Source organism: Danio rerio, chromosome 25 (assembly GCF_052040795.2).
Source record: "Danio rerio strain M-AB ecotype USA chromosome 25, GRCz13ab, whole genome shotgun sequence".
Classification (NCBI taxonomy): domain Eukaryota; kingdom Metazoa; phylum Chordata; class Actinopteri; order Cypriniformes; family Danionidae; genus Danio; species Danio rerio.
The window spans coordinates 17,125,762-17,143,398 of NC_141045.1; the positions used below are offsets into that span (position 1 = coordinate 17,125,762).

The 17,637-nt window shown below is 39.7% G+C and overlaps 2 protein-coding genes across 6 annotated transcripts in view; one reads left to right on the forward strand and one right to left on the reverse strand.

Moving 5' to 3' along the window:
* The window catches only part of syt9b (synaptotagmin IXb), a 64,607-nt gene extending 48,266 nt beyond the window's left edge, over nt 1–16,341 (forward strand). The window contains exons 6-7 of one of the 2 annotated variants that reach the window (XR_015525690.1): nt 3,410–3,885; nt 8,816–9,031. Coding sequence is in view for 1 of the 2 variants with exons in the window: in NM_001003985.1 (NP_001003985.1) it covers nt 3,410–3,539; nt 15,795–15,866 (202 nt within the window). In the remaining variant the exon portion in view is untranslated. 2 annotated transcript variants of the gene reach the window in all.
* A 159-nt stretch (nt 16,342–16,500) lies between these two features.
* Nucleotides 16,501–17,637, reverse strand: part of LOC147830845 (uncharacterized) — a 32,862-nt gene continuing 31,725 nt past the window's right edge. For 3 of the 4 annotated variants that reach the window (XR_015526350.1, XR_015526351.1, XR_015526352.1), the window contains one exon: nt 16,501–17,439. Coding sequence is in view for 1 of the 4 variants with exons in the window: in XM_087312022.1 (XP_087168148.1) it covers nt 17,045–17,393 (349 nt within the window). In the remaining 3 variants the exon portion in view is untranslated. The remainder of the gene's footprint in view (nt 17,440–17,637) is intronic. The other variant, XM_087312022.1, reaches the window with a different exon arrangement.

Consider the following 17,637-nt stretch of genomic DNA (forward strand, 5'->3'; position numbering starts at 1 on the left):
GTGACATTAATTAATTTATTCATTCATTCATTTTTCTTCAACTTAGTCCCTTTATTAATCAGGGGTCACCACAGCAGAATGATTTATCCAGCATATGCTTTACGTAGCAGATGCTCTTCCAGCTGCAACACGTCACTGGGAAACAACTGACATTAATCTTTAATAAAGCGGTCAAAACAGACAGCATCCAAAACATTTGACAATTTGTCACTTCACAATGCTGTCCATCATGTTAGCTGAATTGGTCATATGAATGCGTCACATGACTAAAATGCATCATTGTTTTCGAAAGCCTCTATTTTCAGTCAACTCTGCAACATGAAAACTTCATTATTAAATTTATCCACTTTTGAATGCGTTTTCAAAAAGATCTCATTGTGAACAGAAGGTCAAAATGAAGAGAAAAATATGTGCTTTTAAACAAAACTGCCTTAGTGGGGACACGGCTTACACACAGCACAGACATTTGCAATACAAAAAATGAGTCAGACAAAAATGAATCAGTCAAATACTGTAGGGAAGTATGGTGAGAACTATTTGCACATATTAAATTAATTAATGCCCCATTTGCATATTTAAACATAACAAAACAACTTGTAAAAAAATCTAGTCAATAAAAAAAGAATCATTCAAATGGCGAAGTATGGTAAGAACTATTAGTTCTATTAGTTAATTTTATTAGCTGGATCAAACAAATCAGTGACATGAACCTACTGTATGAAAGATAGCTAGCGATCTTTCGTTAGCATTGTGTTAGCGCACTACTACTTTCAATAAACTGTAGTTGACGATAGTTGAAGAAACCAGCATATGCAAGTATTAAACACACAAACCAGCTTATTTCAGGATAGAAAAGCCAATGTTGTTCTTTTATTATTTGTTCAAATTCACTATTGTTAGTCCTTTAATTTAAGCAGTGCTAATCCAAACGTACAGCTCGCAGCCTGGTGGGAGCTAGCGAGTGCTCAATGTCAAGTCTGAAGTCTGGTTTAAATTAAATATGCTTTTAATTCTTGCCAGACACTCTGCTCTGAGACTATAGAGGTTTATTTTTGGTGCGGGTGGGTGATGTGTGTGTATATATTCCCAATCCAGCCACAGATTCAGCTCAGATTTAGATCAGTGTCCTGTTTGAGGAGTTGAGTGTCTCACCGGTGCAGCTGACTGACTCAACACAAGTAGATGGAGACCAGGAGCAAAGCGGGGAAATATTTTCAGAAATAAAGCAGATTCTCCACTTCGTAACTTTTAAAGTTGGAAAAGTGACGTGTTTATGGGTTGTTGTTTATTTTAATAGGTGGGATATAATAAATATGATGTTTAATTTAATAGGTGGGATATAATAAATATGATGTTTAATAATAGTTGTTATTATTATTATTATTATGTCAATTTGAACATTGTGTTATGCATGCATATTTATTTTATTTACAATTTATTAAATATAAAAACATTTTATTATTATAATTATGATAATGAAGATGATTATTATTGATGTTGTTATTATTATTATTATTATTATTTATTAATTAATTTTCCTTCGGCTTAGTCTTTGATTTATCAGAGGTCGCCACAGCGGAATGAACCACCAACTATTCCAGCATATGTTTTACGCCGTGCATGCCCTTCCAGCCACGACCCAGTATTGGGAAACACCATGCACTTTCACATTCACACACACTTGCACACTACGGCCAATTTAGTTTATCCATTTCACATATAGCGCATGTTTTTGTACTGTGGGGGAAACCAGAGCACCCGGCGGAAATCCATACCAACACGGGGAGAACATGCAAACTCCACACAGAAATGCCAACTGGGCAAGCTGGAACTCAAACCAGCAACCTGTGACTTGTGAGGCGACAATGCCAACCACTGAGCCACCATTATTAATAATAATAATAATAAATAAATCATATCTATTAAAATTAATAACACCCCTAGACATCTCTTTTCCTCTTTTAAAGTGTTTTTACCCCCTCAGCAATTCATTTGATAATAAAACTCTTTAATTCTAACAATTTTTCATTATTAATAAACTGTATATATTTGTAGATACTAGTATAAAATTAGACTTGTTATAATTTGCATATGCATGCATATAATTGTCAATAATACTTGCATATTTTTTTTATTGAATAAAATGTGTTATTATAATAAACAAATAAAATTTTTCTTTCACTTTTTTCTTTTATAGCTTTTCTCTATTTCTTTTTTTTTTCTTTTTTCAGTTTTTTTACTTTATCTTTCGTTCGTTATTTCTTTTTGTCTTTTTTTATCACTTTTTTTTCTCTCTTCCTTTTTCTCTGTTTCTCTTCTTTTTTGTTTTCTGTTTTTCAAATTCTTTCTTTCTCTTTTATTTTTGTCTTTCTTTCATTTGGTCGTTCATTCTTTTCTCTTTCTTTTTTCTCTTCTTACTTTTTCTGTTTTTCCTTCTTTTTTCTTTCCTTTTCTTTCTTTTTCGTTTTCTCTTTCTTGACTTTTTTCTTTCTTACTTTTCTTTCTTTCTTTTGTATTTCTCTGTCTTTTTCTTTGCATTTTTTTCTTTTGTTCGTTCTTTCTCTTGCTTTTCACTCTTTTTTTCTTTCTTTCTTTTTCTCTGTTTCTCTCTTTATTTATTTAACTTTTTTCTCTTTCTTTTGCTCTATTTCTTTCTATCTTTTCCTTTTTCTTGTTTCACTGTTTTTCTTTCTTTTTTCTCTCTTTCTTACTTTTTCTTTCTTACTTTTTCATTTTTTCTATTTCAAAATTTTCTTTCTTTCATTCATTTTGTCTTGTTTTCTTTCTTATTTTCTCTTTCTTACTATTTCTGTTTCTTTCTTTTGCTTTTTTCTTTCGTTCAGTTTTTTTGTCTTTCCTACTTTCTTTTTTTCTCCATTTCTTTTCTTCCTTTCTTTCTTTTTTGCTGTCTTTTTCTTTTTCATTTATTTTCTTTTGTCTCTTTCTTCTCTCTTTCTCTTTCTTTCATTCATTCTTCCTGTCTTTTTTCTTTCTTTCCAGGTTGGAAAAACATGTCTTTGTATTATTGAATTTTATAACATTTATTTAAATGAATGTATGTGCTATTTTATTAAATATATTAAATGAATTAATATATTCAAATATATTTATGACTACTGTAATAACTCTTTTTTATTATTATTTATTTATTTGTTTGTTTGACTGATACTAAGTAAATGTCTGTGTTTTCAAAGAAAATTAAAGGCATCAGTATTTCCTTTACCTGTATCTGCTGAAAAAAACAAACTAAATATTTGTTGGCATATAATTTTAATAATGCAAAGAGTGGAAAAACAACAGAATATGAGAACTGCTCCTGTTGTGTTTAGCGAAGGGGAAGAAAGTCAGAAAAGAGCATCATGGTTCATCTGTCATATAAGAAGTAATGCTGTGCTCTTCTCCTCCACAGCGTCGGTCACAATGAGGTCATTGGGATTTGCCATGTGGGAAACAGAGCACCGAGTTTGGGCCGCGATCACTGGAACGAGATGCTAACATATCCACGCAAACCCATCGCCCGCTGGCACCAGCTAGTGGAGGTAAAACAGCTTCTCGGCTCTGCTTTACATCAAATTCAACAGTTTTCTCAGAGCTGCATTCACAAACAGCCCTTTTCTGTTTACACTGTTCACTGATCAGTCTGACTAATCTCTATGATCCCTTTTACATCCAGAGCTGCTTATGCTGGGTTATCAGGGAATATTAACAATAAAATTAGGTTTAGATGGTATTAGACACGCTCAAAATATCTTTTAGAAATAATTTGATGTAAAGTAGAAATAAATGACATTCTGAAACATATTTTAGTTCTCCTTTTTTAATTTACTGAATGCAGTGGCATTAGGTTTACAGAAGTACTTTTTATCAGTATTTATCTGTATATCAGTATCCACTATATAACTAGGTTAATAAGGTTCCCCTTCGGATGGGGAACTTCAATGCTATTGGTGGATTTGAACTTATTAAATCCACGAATGGGGAGGTTTCGGTTCAGAAAGCCAATTGTCTGAAAGAGTATGTAACGGGCCAATGAATGCCGTCAATAATAACCTTGCGCACGTGTGCTTCATTGCCAATTATCTCCGCATATAAGCACAGGTAGAGCAAGCACATGCTATCCTTTTCGCTTCAGAGACTTTCTGATCGAGTCGATGAGGGTTCCTCTTGCTGGCTACAGCGATATTCGAGCAAACGAGTGTCTCCCGTTCCAGAGTGTGTATATGCGGCGGCAGATGGTCGAGCTGGGATTCTCCCTTGCCTGGCATTCTTTGGGTCCAGTCCTATAGAGCGGTGCGTATAAAGTTGCTTATTTCCTAAAAGAGCAACACAGTCGTGCAGCACGTCCTTTTCAGGATGCCGCTCCGACTGTGCGTTTCTGGATGCGGGGGTTTTCTGTCTCCAGATGATGGGCATGATCTCTGCATTACATGTTTGGGGGTCCAACATGTTAATGTGGTGCTCGTGGGCGGTCCATGTTGTCAATGCGATGCCATGACCGTTGCGCAGCTAAGATCACGGCTAGCTCTTGTAAAAGGGCAAACCACCCCAGCTGTCCCCTGCTCTGCAGCGGGCACTCGGGCAGATCTGAGGGTCTCAGCGGGAGATAATCCACCGCCCACGGGCCCGCAGACCTCCCGCTCCGCTCGCTGACACCGGAGATCAGACATCCACCACGGCATCGGAGGGTGGGCTTTCACTGTCCGACGAAGATCCAGACCCGCTTGCCCCCTCCTAGCAGGTGAACGCTGTCAAAACGGATCCTGAGACGGACATGTTAGCCATGCTTTCCCGGGCTGCTTCGGCCGTGGGGTTGGAGATGGTTTATCCGCCAGCTCCACGGCCAGACCGACTAGATGGGTGCTATGTAGAGAATCAGAGGGCAAAGCCCTCAAAGCCTCTCGTCCCCTTCTTCCCGGAAGTGCACAGTAGGCTCACGCAGTCTTGGAGGGCACCTTTCTCTGCCCATGCTGTGTGTCCCTCCGCCCTCACCACCCTTGACGGTGGAGCTGCCAGGAGGTATGAGGCGATCCCGCCGGTGGAGCGTGCTATCGCGGTCAATCTTTGTCCGCGTGGCGCCTCTACTTGGGGGGGTCCACCCCGTCTCCCGTCCAAAGCCTGTAGGTTATCTGCATCCCTCGGAGCCAGAGCTTACAAGGCTGCGGGCCAGGCTGCTTCCGCCTTGCACGTGATGGCCACCTACCAGCGCTACCAAGCTCAGGCGCTGTCCGAGCTGCACGGGGGTGGGTCTAACCCAGGCTTGTTACACGAGCTGCGCACCGCGACCGACTATGTTCTTCAGACTACTAAGTCCACCGCGTGTGCGCTGGGGAGGACGATGTCCACATTAGTGGTCCAGGAACGCCACCTCTGGCTAAACCTGGCTGATATGCGCGAAGTCGACAAAGTTCGCTTTCTTGACTCCCCCATATCCCAGGCTGGCCTGTTCGGCAACACCGTCGGTGAGTTCACCTAGGAATTCAAGGCGGTGAGAGAGCAGTCGGATGCGATGGGCAATGTCATCTATCGCTATCCCGCTCCGCCCGCTGAGCCATCCACCTCCGCTGCTCCTCGCCGAGGGCGCCCGCCAACGAGTGCTGCCCCGCCCCCACCTGCGCCTCCGGCGAAGCGGGCGCGTCGAGCACCTCGGAAGCAGGCAGCCCCCCCTGCCCAGGGCGTCGTTAAGTCCGGTAAACGGACGGCGAAGCGTCCCTGAAACAGGCCATCCGGAGAAGAGGAAATTTGCTCTTTCCCCGCTGGAGGGCGGAGCCCCTATTCCAACGGCACTTTTCAGTGCCACCAAAGCATCAGTGAAAGAGCACTTTTCCGCTTGTGACATCCGGAACTTTTCCACTTTTCCGGATGTGACAGCACGAACCCTGCCAGTCCGGGATGCGCTGCTTCCCAGCTCGCAGGCTCTGTGTGCTTCGCCAGTGGCTCACGAGCGCTGGGGGGACGGGCTCCTTTCCCTTAACCCTCGAGCCCCCTCTCCGGAGTCAGGGTGCGGAGCCAGAGCGAATCGCTCTCCTCCAGCTCTTCTGCGGGACCGGCTTCCCGGATCAGCACACCCACTCCGCGCTGACCCACCACTGGTATGTTAGCGATTGTAGCGATGAGTCCATTAGCAAGGGCTTTGCCTGCCTGGTTAGCGCGGGCCAGCCCTTTGCGGTGGCTCATACGCACAATCAGACTCGGTTATGCGATCCAGTTCGCGAAAAGGGCTCCCAAGTTCACGGGCGTGTATTTTACCAGGGTCAACCCCCTGTCCGCCCCTGTCTTGCGAGAGGAGATTGCTGCCCTCCTGGCGAAGGGTGCAATCGAGCCAGTCCCTCCAGCCGAGATGAAGAGCGGGTTTTACAGCCCGTACTTCATCGTACCCAAAAAGAGCGGTGGGTCACGGCCAATCCTATATCTGCACGTTTTGAACCGCTGTCTGCACAAGCTGCCATTCAGAATGCTCATGCAGAGGCGCATTCTCCAATGCGTTCGTCCTCTGGATTGGTTTGCAGCCATAGACCTGAAGGACGCGTACTTCCATGTCTCCATTCTTCCACGCCACCGTCAGTTTCTGTGGTTTGCGTTCGAAGGTCGAGCGTGGCAATACAAGGTCCTCCCCTTCGGGCTCTCTCTGTCTCCGCGGGTCTTCACCAAACTCGCGGATGGTGGCTTAGCGCCCCTTCGGTTCACGGGCATCCGCATACTCCATTATCTCGACGACTGGCTGATTTTAGCCCACTCGCGGGAGCAATTAATTGTGCACAGAGACAAGGTGCTCCGGCACCTCCACCTGTTGGGGCTTCAGGTCAACCGAGAAAAGAGCAAACTCGCCCCTGTGCAGAGGATCTCTTTTCTCGGGATGGAGCTGGACTCGGTCACCATAGTAGCGCGCCTCTCCGGAGAGCGCGCTCGCCTCTTGCTGAACTGTCTGAGAGAGCTCGACAGCAAAGTAGTGGTCCCACTGAAATATTTTCAGAGGCTCCTGGGGCATATGGCATTCGAAGCCGCCGTCACGCCGCTCGGATTACTCCATATGAGACCACTCCAGCACTGGCTTCGCGATCGAGTACCCAGACGTGTATGGCACGCGGGCGCACACCGAGTCTCTGTCACTGCGCTGTGTCGCCGCGCCCTCAGCCCTTGGAATGACCCCTCGTTCCTACAGGCCGGTGTGCCTCTAGGACAGGCGTCCAGTCATATTGTTGTCTCTACAGATGCTTCCAACACGGGCTGGGGGGCCGTGTGTTGCGGGCATGCAGCTGCGGGCCTGTGTAAGGGTACCTAGTTGCATTGGTATATCAATCTCCTAGAGCTGTTGGTAGTGTTCCACGGCTGAAATCGCTGTGCTCCATTTATGTTCCAGGCAAGCTCTACCGTGCCTATGTGCTCTCACGGCAGCAAGTATGCTTCGGAGAATGGAGATTCTACTCCGAGTCTGTTCAGCTGATATGGGCGCGATTCGGGGAGGCCCAGATCGATCTGTTTGCTTCCCCCCAAAACGCTCATTGCCAGTTCTTCTTTTCCCTGACCAAGGGGTCTCTCTGCACGGATGCACTGGCCCACAGCTGGCCTCGGGGCATGCGCAAATATGCGTTTCCCCTAGTGAGCCTGCTCGCGCAGTTACTGTGCAAGGTCAGGGAGGACGAGGAACAGGTTCTGCTTGTTGCGCTCCTCTGGCCCAACCGGACCTGGATATCAGAGCTCTCCCTCCTCGCGACGGCCCTCCCCTGGTGGATCCCTTTGAGAGAGGACCTACTCTCTCAGGGACAGGGCACCATCTGGCACCCTCGCCCCTAACTTTTGAACTTTCACGTGTGGTCCTTAGACGCGAGGAAGACTTGGGTAACCTACCGAGTACGGTGGTTAATACCATCACTCAGTCTAGAGCCCCCTCCACGAGGCGCGCCTACGCCCTAAAGTGGAGTCTATTTACTGAATGGTGCGTCTCTCGCAGAGAAGACCCTCGAAATTGCCAGATCAGTGTTGTGCTCTCTTTCCTTCAAGAGAAGCTGGAGAGCAGGCTGTCGCCCTCCACTCTTAAGGTTTACATGGCTGCCATCTCCGCTTATCTTGACGCGGTAGCTGGCAGCACCGTGGGAAAGCATAACCTCATCATCCGGTTCCTCAGAGGTGCTAGGCGAATTAATCCACCCCGCCCCCCTCTCATGCCCTCTTGGGATCTCGCCCTTATTCTCACGAGCTTGCGTACAGATCCCTTTGAGCCACTCGAATCAGTATCCTTAAGATTTCTGTCCTTGAAGACAGCTCTGCTTGTCCAGTTTGCACCTTGCGTATTTATCTGGACCGCACTCAAAGTTTTAGATCATCTGAGCAGCTCTTCGCCTGTTATGAGGTCGGCAGCAGGGAAGTGCCGTATCAAAACAAAGATTATCCCACTGGATTGTGGATGCCATTTCACTCACTTATCAGAGCCGAGGTGAGCCGTGTCCCCCGAGAGTGCGTGCGCACTCCACTCGGAGCATCGCATCCTCTTGGGCGCGTGCACACGGCGCCTCTCTAACAGACATCTGTAGAGCTGTGGGCTGAGCGACACCCAACACATTTGCAAGGTTTTACAATCTGCGAGTGGAGCCGGTTTCCTCAAGGGGATTACCATCGTTATAATGACTGTCCCTTAGCTGTTAGTTCAAGTCTCTTCAACTTAAAAGGATAGCGTGTGCTTGCTTCATCTGTGCTTATATACGGAGATAATTGGCGCAAGCTTACGTTGCCAATTCATAGGCATTCATTGGCCCGTTCCATACTCTTTCAGACAATAGGCTTTCTGAACCGAAACCTCCCCATTCGTGAATTTAATAAGTTCAAATCCACCAATAGCATTTCCGTTCCCCTCCTCGGGGAAGAGGGTTACTTAAGTAACCAGAGCGTTTACTAGGCAGGTTAGGGAAATTGGGCAAGTTATTGTAAAACAATGGTTTGTTCTCTATCGAAAACAAAATATAGCTTAAAGTGAAAATACTATCAGACACACTGTTAAAATCTCCTTGCTCAGTAAACATCATTTAGGAAATATTTTAAAAAAAGAAAAAAAAATTCAAAGGGGGGTTAATAATTCTGACTTCAACTGTATATATAAATATATAATTTATTAATTATTATAAATAGGATCATTTCTATATTTTGTAGATTATGGTTATTACAATTACGATCATTTGTATATTTGACTATTTTTGGTTATTGATTTTCTATATTATTGTAATAGCTTTTTAATAATTTATTATGTATATTTCTTATTTTCGTTGTATTTTTTTCTAAAGTTACAACATTTTGTATGTTTTACTATTTTGGTCAATGCATTTTTTATGTAATCATTGTATAGATTTCTTCATTTAGATTTCACATTTTACTTTTTTTTTTTACTACAATTACATCCATCTGTATATTTTACTTCCTAATATTATATTAGTTAATACATTTGGCTTTATGAGATCAGAGATTATGAAATAAGCCTTTTTTTGTCGACCTGAATGTACTTTATCCTGCTTATTAACAGCTACATTCCCCAAAACGTAAAAAATTGGACACAATACATGTTTCTGACCTGCAATATGTTATTAATTGTTTAATTAAAAGCAAAGCTAAAGACAGCTGAATGGAGCATACACTAATCTACACATTATTTATTCTCAAGATGGCGCCAAACAGTCAAAAACAGCAACGGAGACAGACAAGCAACTAAATACAGTTGAAAGCATCCATCTGGGGTCAAAATGATTCTAAGTACCCGAATGAGCCTGTATAATTAGTTGCCAGCTGTTGTGAATAACATACCTTGGAATGTCGTAATTGATCAATCAGAATCAAGTAGTCCATGTGTAATAATTTAGGGATAAAGTACATCCAGGATGTTGTTTGTAGCAGAGTAAAGCCCTTGCAGGCTTATTGGCATATGTTAAATAAGCCTGAAGGGCTTTGTTCTGCTGAAACAACTGTCCTGGATGTACTTTATCCTGCTTATTACATGGCTACTTGTCACAAAATATAAAAAAAAATACACACAAAGCATTATTCTGAGCCATAAGAGTTTTATAATTGTTTAATGAAATGGAAAGCTGGCTTAATTGAAAATGGTTGAATGGAGCATACACTAACATTATGTATTATTCAGTAACAATATGGCACCAAACAATAAAAACAGGCATGATAGGCGCCTTCCAGCTCGCAGCACTGGGACCCCTCACCTCAGGCCCTCAGAGTGCAGCAGAATAGACTCCTTTCTCTCACTCTGGCCTCACCACGGAATCCAGGGAGGAAGGTAAGAGAAATTCTCTTATTTTCAGCACTTCTTCGGGACGCAGGATGCACTGCTTCCCGGGATGAGCACTCCCATCCCGAGCTGCCCCTCCTCTGGCACGTCACCGAACACTGTTTGCTTCCACTGAGAACACACATTGCCAGCTGTTTTAATCCCTGACCCAGGCCCCCCTCGACATGGATTCACTGGCTCACAGTCGAATGCATGGCTCAGTGTGCGGTTGGTACGCCCATTTGGTCTACACGCATATTGAGGATCAGTGCCAGCTATGTGCATCCCCATTTGGTGATGCCATATGCATTATTACCACGGTGTGTTCCCCCTTAACAGGCGGTCCTGTGTCTTCCCTAACCACTAACCAGCTTATTATATGTAGCACTCCCCCTCATTAGGGCTAGTCCATATGCCTCCTTACCATCAGGTCTCCCCTTCTGGGTAGCAGGTGGTCTCCGCCGCGTCCTCCCCCTGCGGGGACTGACGCTTTCCCAACGAACTGTCGTATTTCCAAAAATCCCTAGTCTATATTAGCTAGGTAAAAGCACACTTACGACCCTCGATTAAACATAAAACATTTATTTCCATGTAATGGTAATATGTTGGGCCTAGGGGACGTTGGAAGGTTGCGCTCTTGGTGATGTCAGTGCGCTCACGCTTTGGCTTGGCAAACTACACATCAGGAGCGTAATGGGCTTGGTTGCTATGGCGCTTTCCATACAGTCTCCCAAAGTCTGTTTATACAGACACACGTAGAAGTTCCCATATGAAGGGAAACGTCCAGGTTACGTACGTAACTCACGTTCCCCAAATAGGGAACGGAGCAAGTGTGGCAGTGGAGTCTCCAGCTGGGAGATGAGGGATCGGCTCTTCAGCAGGCAAAATTCTGACGAGCTAACTCACACAGCCAACTGATAAAGCCCTAATTGCCTCATCAGTTTCAGCTGTGGAGCTAAGCTCCGCCAATTCAATTGGCATTTCATTGGCCCGTTTTTATATCTTCAGAAATGATTGGTCGTCTAAAGCACTCCCAAAGTCTGTTTATACAGACACACGTCTCCGTTCCCTATTCGGGGAACGTGGGTTACGTACGTAACCTGGACTTTTCTCTGTCGCAGATCCATCATTTGAACCAGTTATAATGTAAAACGTCCACAATGATGCTCTAATCGGGGTGGTAACAACTTCTTTAGAGAAGAACCCCATAATTTCTTGCAATTTCGTGCAAATTATATTGTTTTACATGCACACGCATTTGTTTTCCATAGTAAACGGCACATACAGGGCATGTTTCCTTTACAAATATTATTAAGAATATTACATAATCTATTCTAAATTAACATAAAATCACTTACAAAAGCTAACACGTATTTTAGTCTCATATATAAATCATATAAATTAATAATAAGGCTATTTATTAAAAAATGTAATTCAATATTTATTATTTATTAGAAATAAATTACTTTAATAATAATAATAATATTAATGATGATGATGACGATTATTTTCATTATTAAGTAGGATATTGTTAATTTTTATAGAATTGAAGTTACAACGCAGTTCGTGAATGTTCATCGGAGCGACAGATTTGGGAAATTCCAAATCAACAAACTATGTTTGTAACAACACAACTTGCGACCTTAGATGGCTAACGATGGTTTTGGGAAATGCACACCTGGATGTACTTTATCCTGCTTACTACACGGCAGCTTGCCACAAAATATAAAAGTTTAACACAAAACATTGGTCTAAGCTGTAATAGTTTTTAAAATCTTTAATAAAATGCAAAGCTAACAGAAACAAAATTGGCTGAGTGAAGCTGAAGCATACAAAAACCTGCTCATTAATCAGTCACAAGATGGCGCCAAACGTTTAAAAAGCAAAGCTGATAGAAGCGGAACCAGCTGAATGATACATAACGCAGGATATGTTTTATTGATTCACGAAAAAATCGGCTATAGGAAAGCATGTGAACGTATTCTGACGCGTAAGGTGGTTAAAAATGTACGAATGAGTCTGCGTTACTCTGCGGTTGTTACCTCCAACGTAAAAGAGACAATACTACATTTAAAAAAAAATACAGGTGATAACATTAGAAGCGGTAGCAGAATGATTTAATTTATCGTTTTTTTTCATCATAATTACCCTTTATTACATCATGCAAAACAAAACAGCGCTGCAAAAATAATTGGAGTCAGGTAAAAACAGAAAATTTGACGAAACAAACTGTAAAAGCTTGTGCGAGTTTTCAGAAAACCCAACATAACGTCTGAAGCTAATGGCTTATTTGTGTTTACCTCCTTTCTCGCGGTAGCCCATAAAGACTGTCATTTTCGTCATCTTCCTCCTCTTTCCTGAAGGCTTTTCACACATTACTGCCCTGAAATGTTGTTTGCAAATCTCTGACCTCTCAGGAGTTCAGTCTACACTTCTTCAATAATTCACCATCTTCTGTCCTCTCCCGAGCCTGCGCTGTATTAAAGCAAAGCACCTCACATAAACAAAACAGCGCAATCACATCTCTCAAGATGCAGCTCAATATCGTAAAGCAATAAGGAGCGTTCTAGGGCAATCGGAAAGATAGTTTTAGGAGGATTTTAGATAACGTTTGCACATTGGAGAGATGAGACTGTATGTCTTCTGAACTACAAAAACAAAAAGTTTCTAAGCAAAGAATTTAACAGGAGAATTAGGCACTAAACAAAGTAAAAGAAATAATTAAATAGTTTATTTAGTAGTTTAATAATTTATTTTCACTATTATTTAGTATGTTGTTATTGTATGTAGTATGATTTATCATTTTGTATGCTTTTATGTACAGTTAAAACCAGAAGTTTACATACATTGTATAAAAAGGCAAATAACCATTTAAAAAAAGTCAGATGTTAATTGAGACTAAACTTTTTATATTTTAGGTAAGTTAATTGTCAAATTTGTTTCTGTTATGCTTAATAGCAGAATAATGAGAGAGAGATTTTTGAGAAATTGTTATAACATTTCTTGATAGTCAAGTTTACAAACAATAAGAATATTATGCCTCAAGTGTCAAGGTTTTGGAAGTTTCTGACTGGCTAATTGACAAAATTTGAGTTAATTAGAGGCACAACTGTAGAATAGTATTTGAGGAAAACCTCAAACACACTGCTTCCTTTTGTGACAACAATGGAAAATCAACAAGCCAGAATCATAAAAAAAAAAAAAAAAAAAAAGCCAGATTACAATTTGCTAAATTACACTGGGAAAATAGACACATTTTTGGAGACATGTCCTGTGGTCTGATGGAACTAAGATTGAAATGTTTGGCCATAATGACCAGTGTTACATTTGGAGGACAAAAGGGAAAGCTTACAAGCCAAGGAACACCATCCCAACTGTGAAGTATAGGGCGGCAGCATCATCTTGTGAGGCTGTTTTGCTGCAGGAGGGACTGGTCCACTTCACAGCATAGATGGCATCATGAAGAAGGAACATTGTAGAAATACTGAAGCAACATCTCAAGACATCAGCCAGGAAATTAAAACTTGGCCACAAATGTGTCTTCCAAATAGACCATGACCTTAAGTATACTGCCAAATTATTAAAAATGTGCTTTAAGGACAACAGAGTGAATGGCCATATCAAAGCCCTGATCTCAATCATATAGAACATTTGTGGGCCAAAATTCCTTCAAACTATTGTTAGAAGCTTGTGGAAGGATACCCAAAATATTTGACCAAAGTTAAACAGTTTAAAAGCAAAGCTAAAAAATACCAAGGAAATGTATGTAAACTTTTGACTGTCTAGAGATTAATAAAAAAACTAATTCCCTCATTATTCTGGCATTTAGCAAATGAAAATCATTTAGTTAATCCTAACGGACCTAAAATAGTAAATGTTTAGTATGATTTACCATTAGACATTTTTTTTTTAAATGGTTATGTTCCTTTTCTAGAGTGTATGTAAACTGGTTTCAACTGCAGTTAATAAACAGTTTTGAATGTTCATGAATATAGAAAATAATAGGCTTTAGTATCTTTTCTTAGTATATTTTCTTCATATTGTTCTTCCTTATTTAATTAATTTTTATATTTATTTTTAATCATTTTATTGTATGTAATGATGTAGTTGGTTTATTATTCTTTCTTTGTTTGTGTTATAGACTATTTTGAGTTGTGGAAATTAGAGGCTTATAGTTGCTTAGCATCCTATAGTTTGTTTTATTTTTTCTGTTATTTTGATATTTGTTTCTCATCAAATTATCCATTTTAGTTGTATTATTTGACTCATTTGAATTATTTATGTTTTGATTATTATCTACTTTATTGTGTAGTTTTATTTATTTATGCACCTAAATTTATTCATAAATTTCATATGAATAAAAATGAAAAAAAAGTTTGAAACATATTTGAATTTAAATGTTATTCTTTATCTGTGTAACCCCATATTTTAAATGTACAATATTTTCAAACATGTGGCAAATACACAGACTTGGAAAAACTCATCATTTTAATGTTTTTGTTTGTTGTATTGTTATTTTTTTTTGGCATTTTTTTGTTGTTTTTTTAATCATTTATGCATTGTATTGCTACTTATATTTGTATTGTAACAGTTTTTTTGTCATGATTTAGTATGTATAATGTCTAATTATTATTATTAATATTTTTACAATTAAACTAAGTTGTATTTGTAATATATCAAAATCATTTATAGAATTTATTATGTATATTTATTATTTTATTTATTTTGATTACATTCATTAGTATTCATTTTTAACATTATTATTTTTGTTTAATGCATTTGTATTTTACCTTTATTTTTTATTATTTTTATCATCTTTTTCCAACTTTATAGACATTTATTCCTTTTTATTCTTATTTATTCCTCATCTTTATTTTAAATAATTAATTAATTTGTTTAATTACATTTACATTCTTTTGTGTATTAAGTTGTTTTATACCTTAATTTTTAATCAAATCATTCAGTCACGAAGAGGACCCCTTAGTTTCAGACCTAGTGCCAGTGATATGCATCACATCTGGTCTACAAATATGTATATATACAGTTGAAGTCAGAATTTTTACCCCTTCTGTGCTCTTTTTTAAATATTTCCCAAATGATGTTTAACAGAGCAAGGAAATTTTCACAGTATTTCCTATAATATTTTTTTCTTCTGAAGAAAGTCTTATTTTATTTTGGCTAGAATAAAAGTAGTTTTTAATAATAATAATAAAAAAAAACATTTTATGGTCAATATTATTAGCCCCCTTAAGCTATATATTTTTGTACTATAAAAAGGAAGAAAATACACAGGGGGGCTAATAATTCTGACTTCAACAGTGAATATATATATATAAATATATATATATATATATATATATATATATATATATATATATATATATATATGTATATGTATATATATATATATATATATATATATATATATATATATATATATATATATATATATATATATATATATATATATATATATATTTTTTTTTTTTTTTTTTTTTTTTTTTTTACTTACTCAAGTGTGTTTTTCTGGCAGTGGGTTGGTCAAAGCACGACCAGCGGCAGCCAAGGCTCCTGTAATTCCCTCCGGACGCCTCCTTCACCATGATCAGACGCCGTCAAGACCCAATTCACAAGCTTAATGAAGAGGCAACAGTGTGAGAAGAAGAAGCTGTTAGCGGTCACTTTAAATGTGCACACACGGTCAGTCAATGCAGTACAACAGCAGGACTCAGTAAACCTCCGCTCCACTGCATGTGTGCTAGAAAACAAACTACTCTTTGCTGTTTTTGTTGGAAACTTTAGTTGAGAGGTAAGTATTTTTGACATTGTCGTGTTTTCTGTATCCGTAGAACACGTTGTGATACACTAATATTGTTTGGAGTGTAGTGCATGGGGTCTATTTTGTGGTACTTTTATTGTACGATCCTTACTGTATAAAAAAAAATTACATGAGAAATGTGAAATGAGTGTCAAGTTGTGATTTCTGAATCAAAATCAAGTTTTAATTTTTAAGTTTTAAGTTAATTTCATTACTTTTTATTTGAATTTATTTTACATTTTCAAATAAATATATTAAGCCATTTTATTGTTATATTCTCATTCATTTTTTAATTTTTGCTTGGATTGTTTTATTTTATTCAGTTTTGTACAACTGATTATCACATTAGACACAAAATACAATATTTTGATTAGATTTTTAAATCTTATTGACATTTTTTTTTGTATTCATTTTTTTGTTTCAATTAATTTTCAGTTTATTTGTGTATTCTATTCCATTCTGTCATTTCACCCCACTGAAATGCAAATCCCAGCACTTTACATACAGTATATATACTACATAAATATAAGTACATCAAGAATCATTATGTAACGTGATGGGACGCTGACAACGGGGTTGGATCCAAATGCAAGATTTATTATGAGAATGGTCAGGCAAGCAATGGTCAACACAGGAACAAATAGATGTATATGTGCAATGTATAGTGGTGGTCATAAAGAGGCAGATGGTCAAAAGGCTGGCAGCAGACAGGAATAAACAGTAAACAAACCAACAAAAGAAAGTGAGGGTCAAAACCGGCAAGGCCAGGAAAACTCATTGTAATGTCACAAAAACAAACAGGACTCAGCAACTAATGTGTGTGAGTCTGCTATTAAAGTCCATGTAATCAGTTCATGAGCAGCTCCTAGACATGTGTGTGTTTAATCAGCAGAATCTGGAACAGGTGCATGTGAGCAGTGCATGACTGGATCTTGTGGTCCATATTCCGCCGAATTTGTATTTCTTTACCAGTGGTCTGTCAGGATTAGATCACTGGTGATTGTGACAGAGCTCCCAATCAAAGAGCTGCTTCCAGATGTTCCAAATACAGACCAGGAGGGAGGTGGAGCAGAGACAGAACGTGGGAAGGATGGAGAGCCAGGACCATGTAGAGGAGGTGTACTTTGAGCATGAAGCTGCGGAGGGCCTGGAGCGTGGAGCTGCGGATGGCCTAGAGTGTGGAGCTGCGGATGCCCTAGAGCGTGGAGCTGTGAAATCTGGAACAGGTGCGTGTGAGCGGTGCATGACTGGATCTTGTAGTCCATATCTCTGCGGATTTGTAGTTCTTTAGCGAACTGCATGTTTACCAGTGATCTGCAAGGATTAGATCGCTGGTGATTGTGACATATTACAACAGTTCCTATAAAAGAAAATGTAGCTAATTAAACCTGTATCAACACAAATCACTCAAATTAAATAAATTCACATCTGAGATTTCTATGCTGGCTGCATTTTGCACTTTAGTACTGTTGTGTTTTGTGATATTTCTCTCTGTAATGGTTTAATTTTAAATCTGTAAAATTCTTCATTAGTATGCGGTTTTTGAAAGTGTGTATTC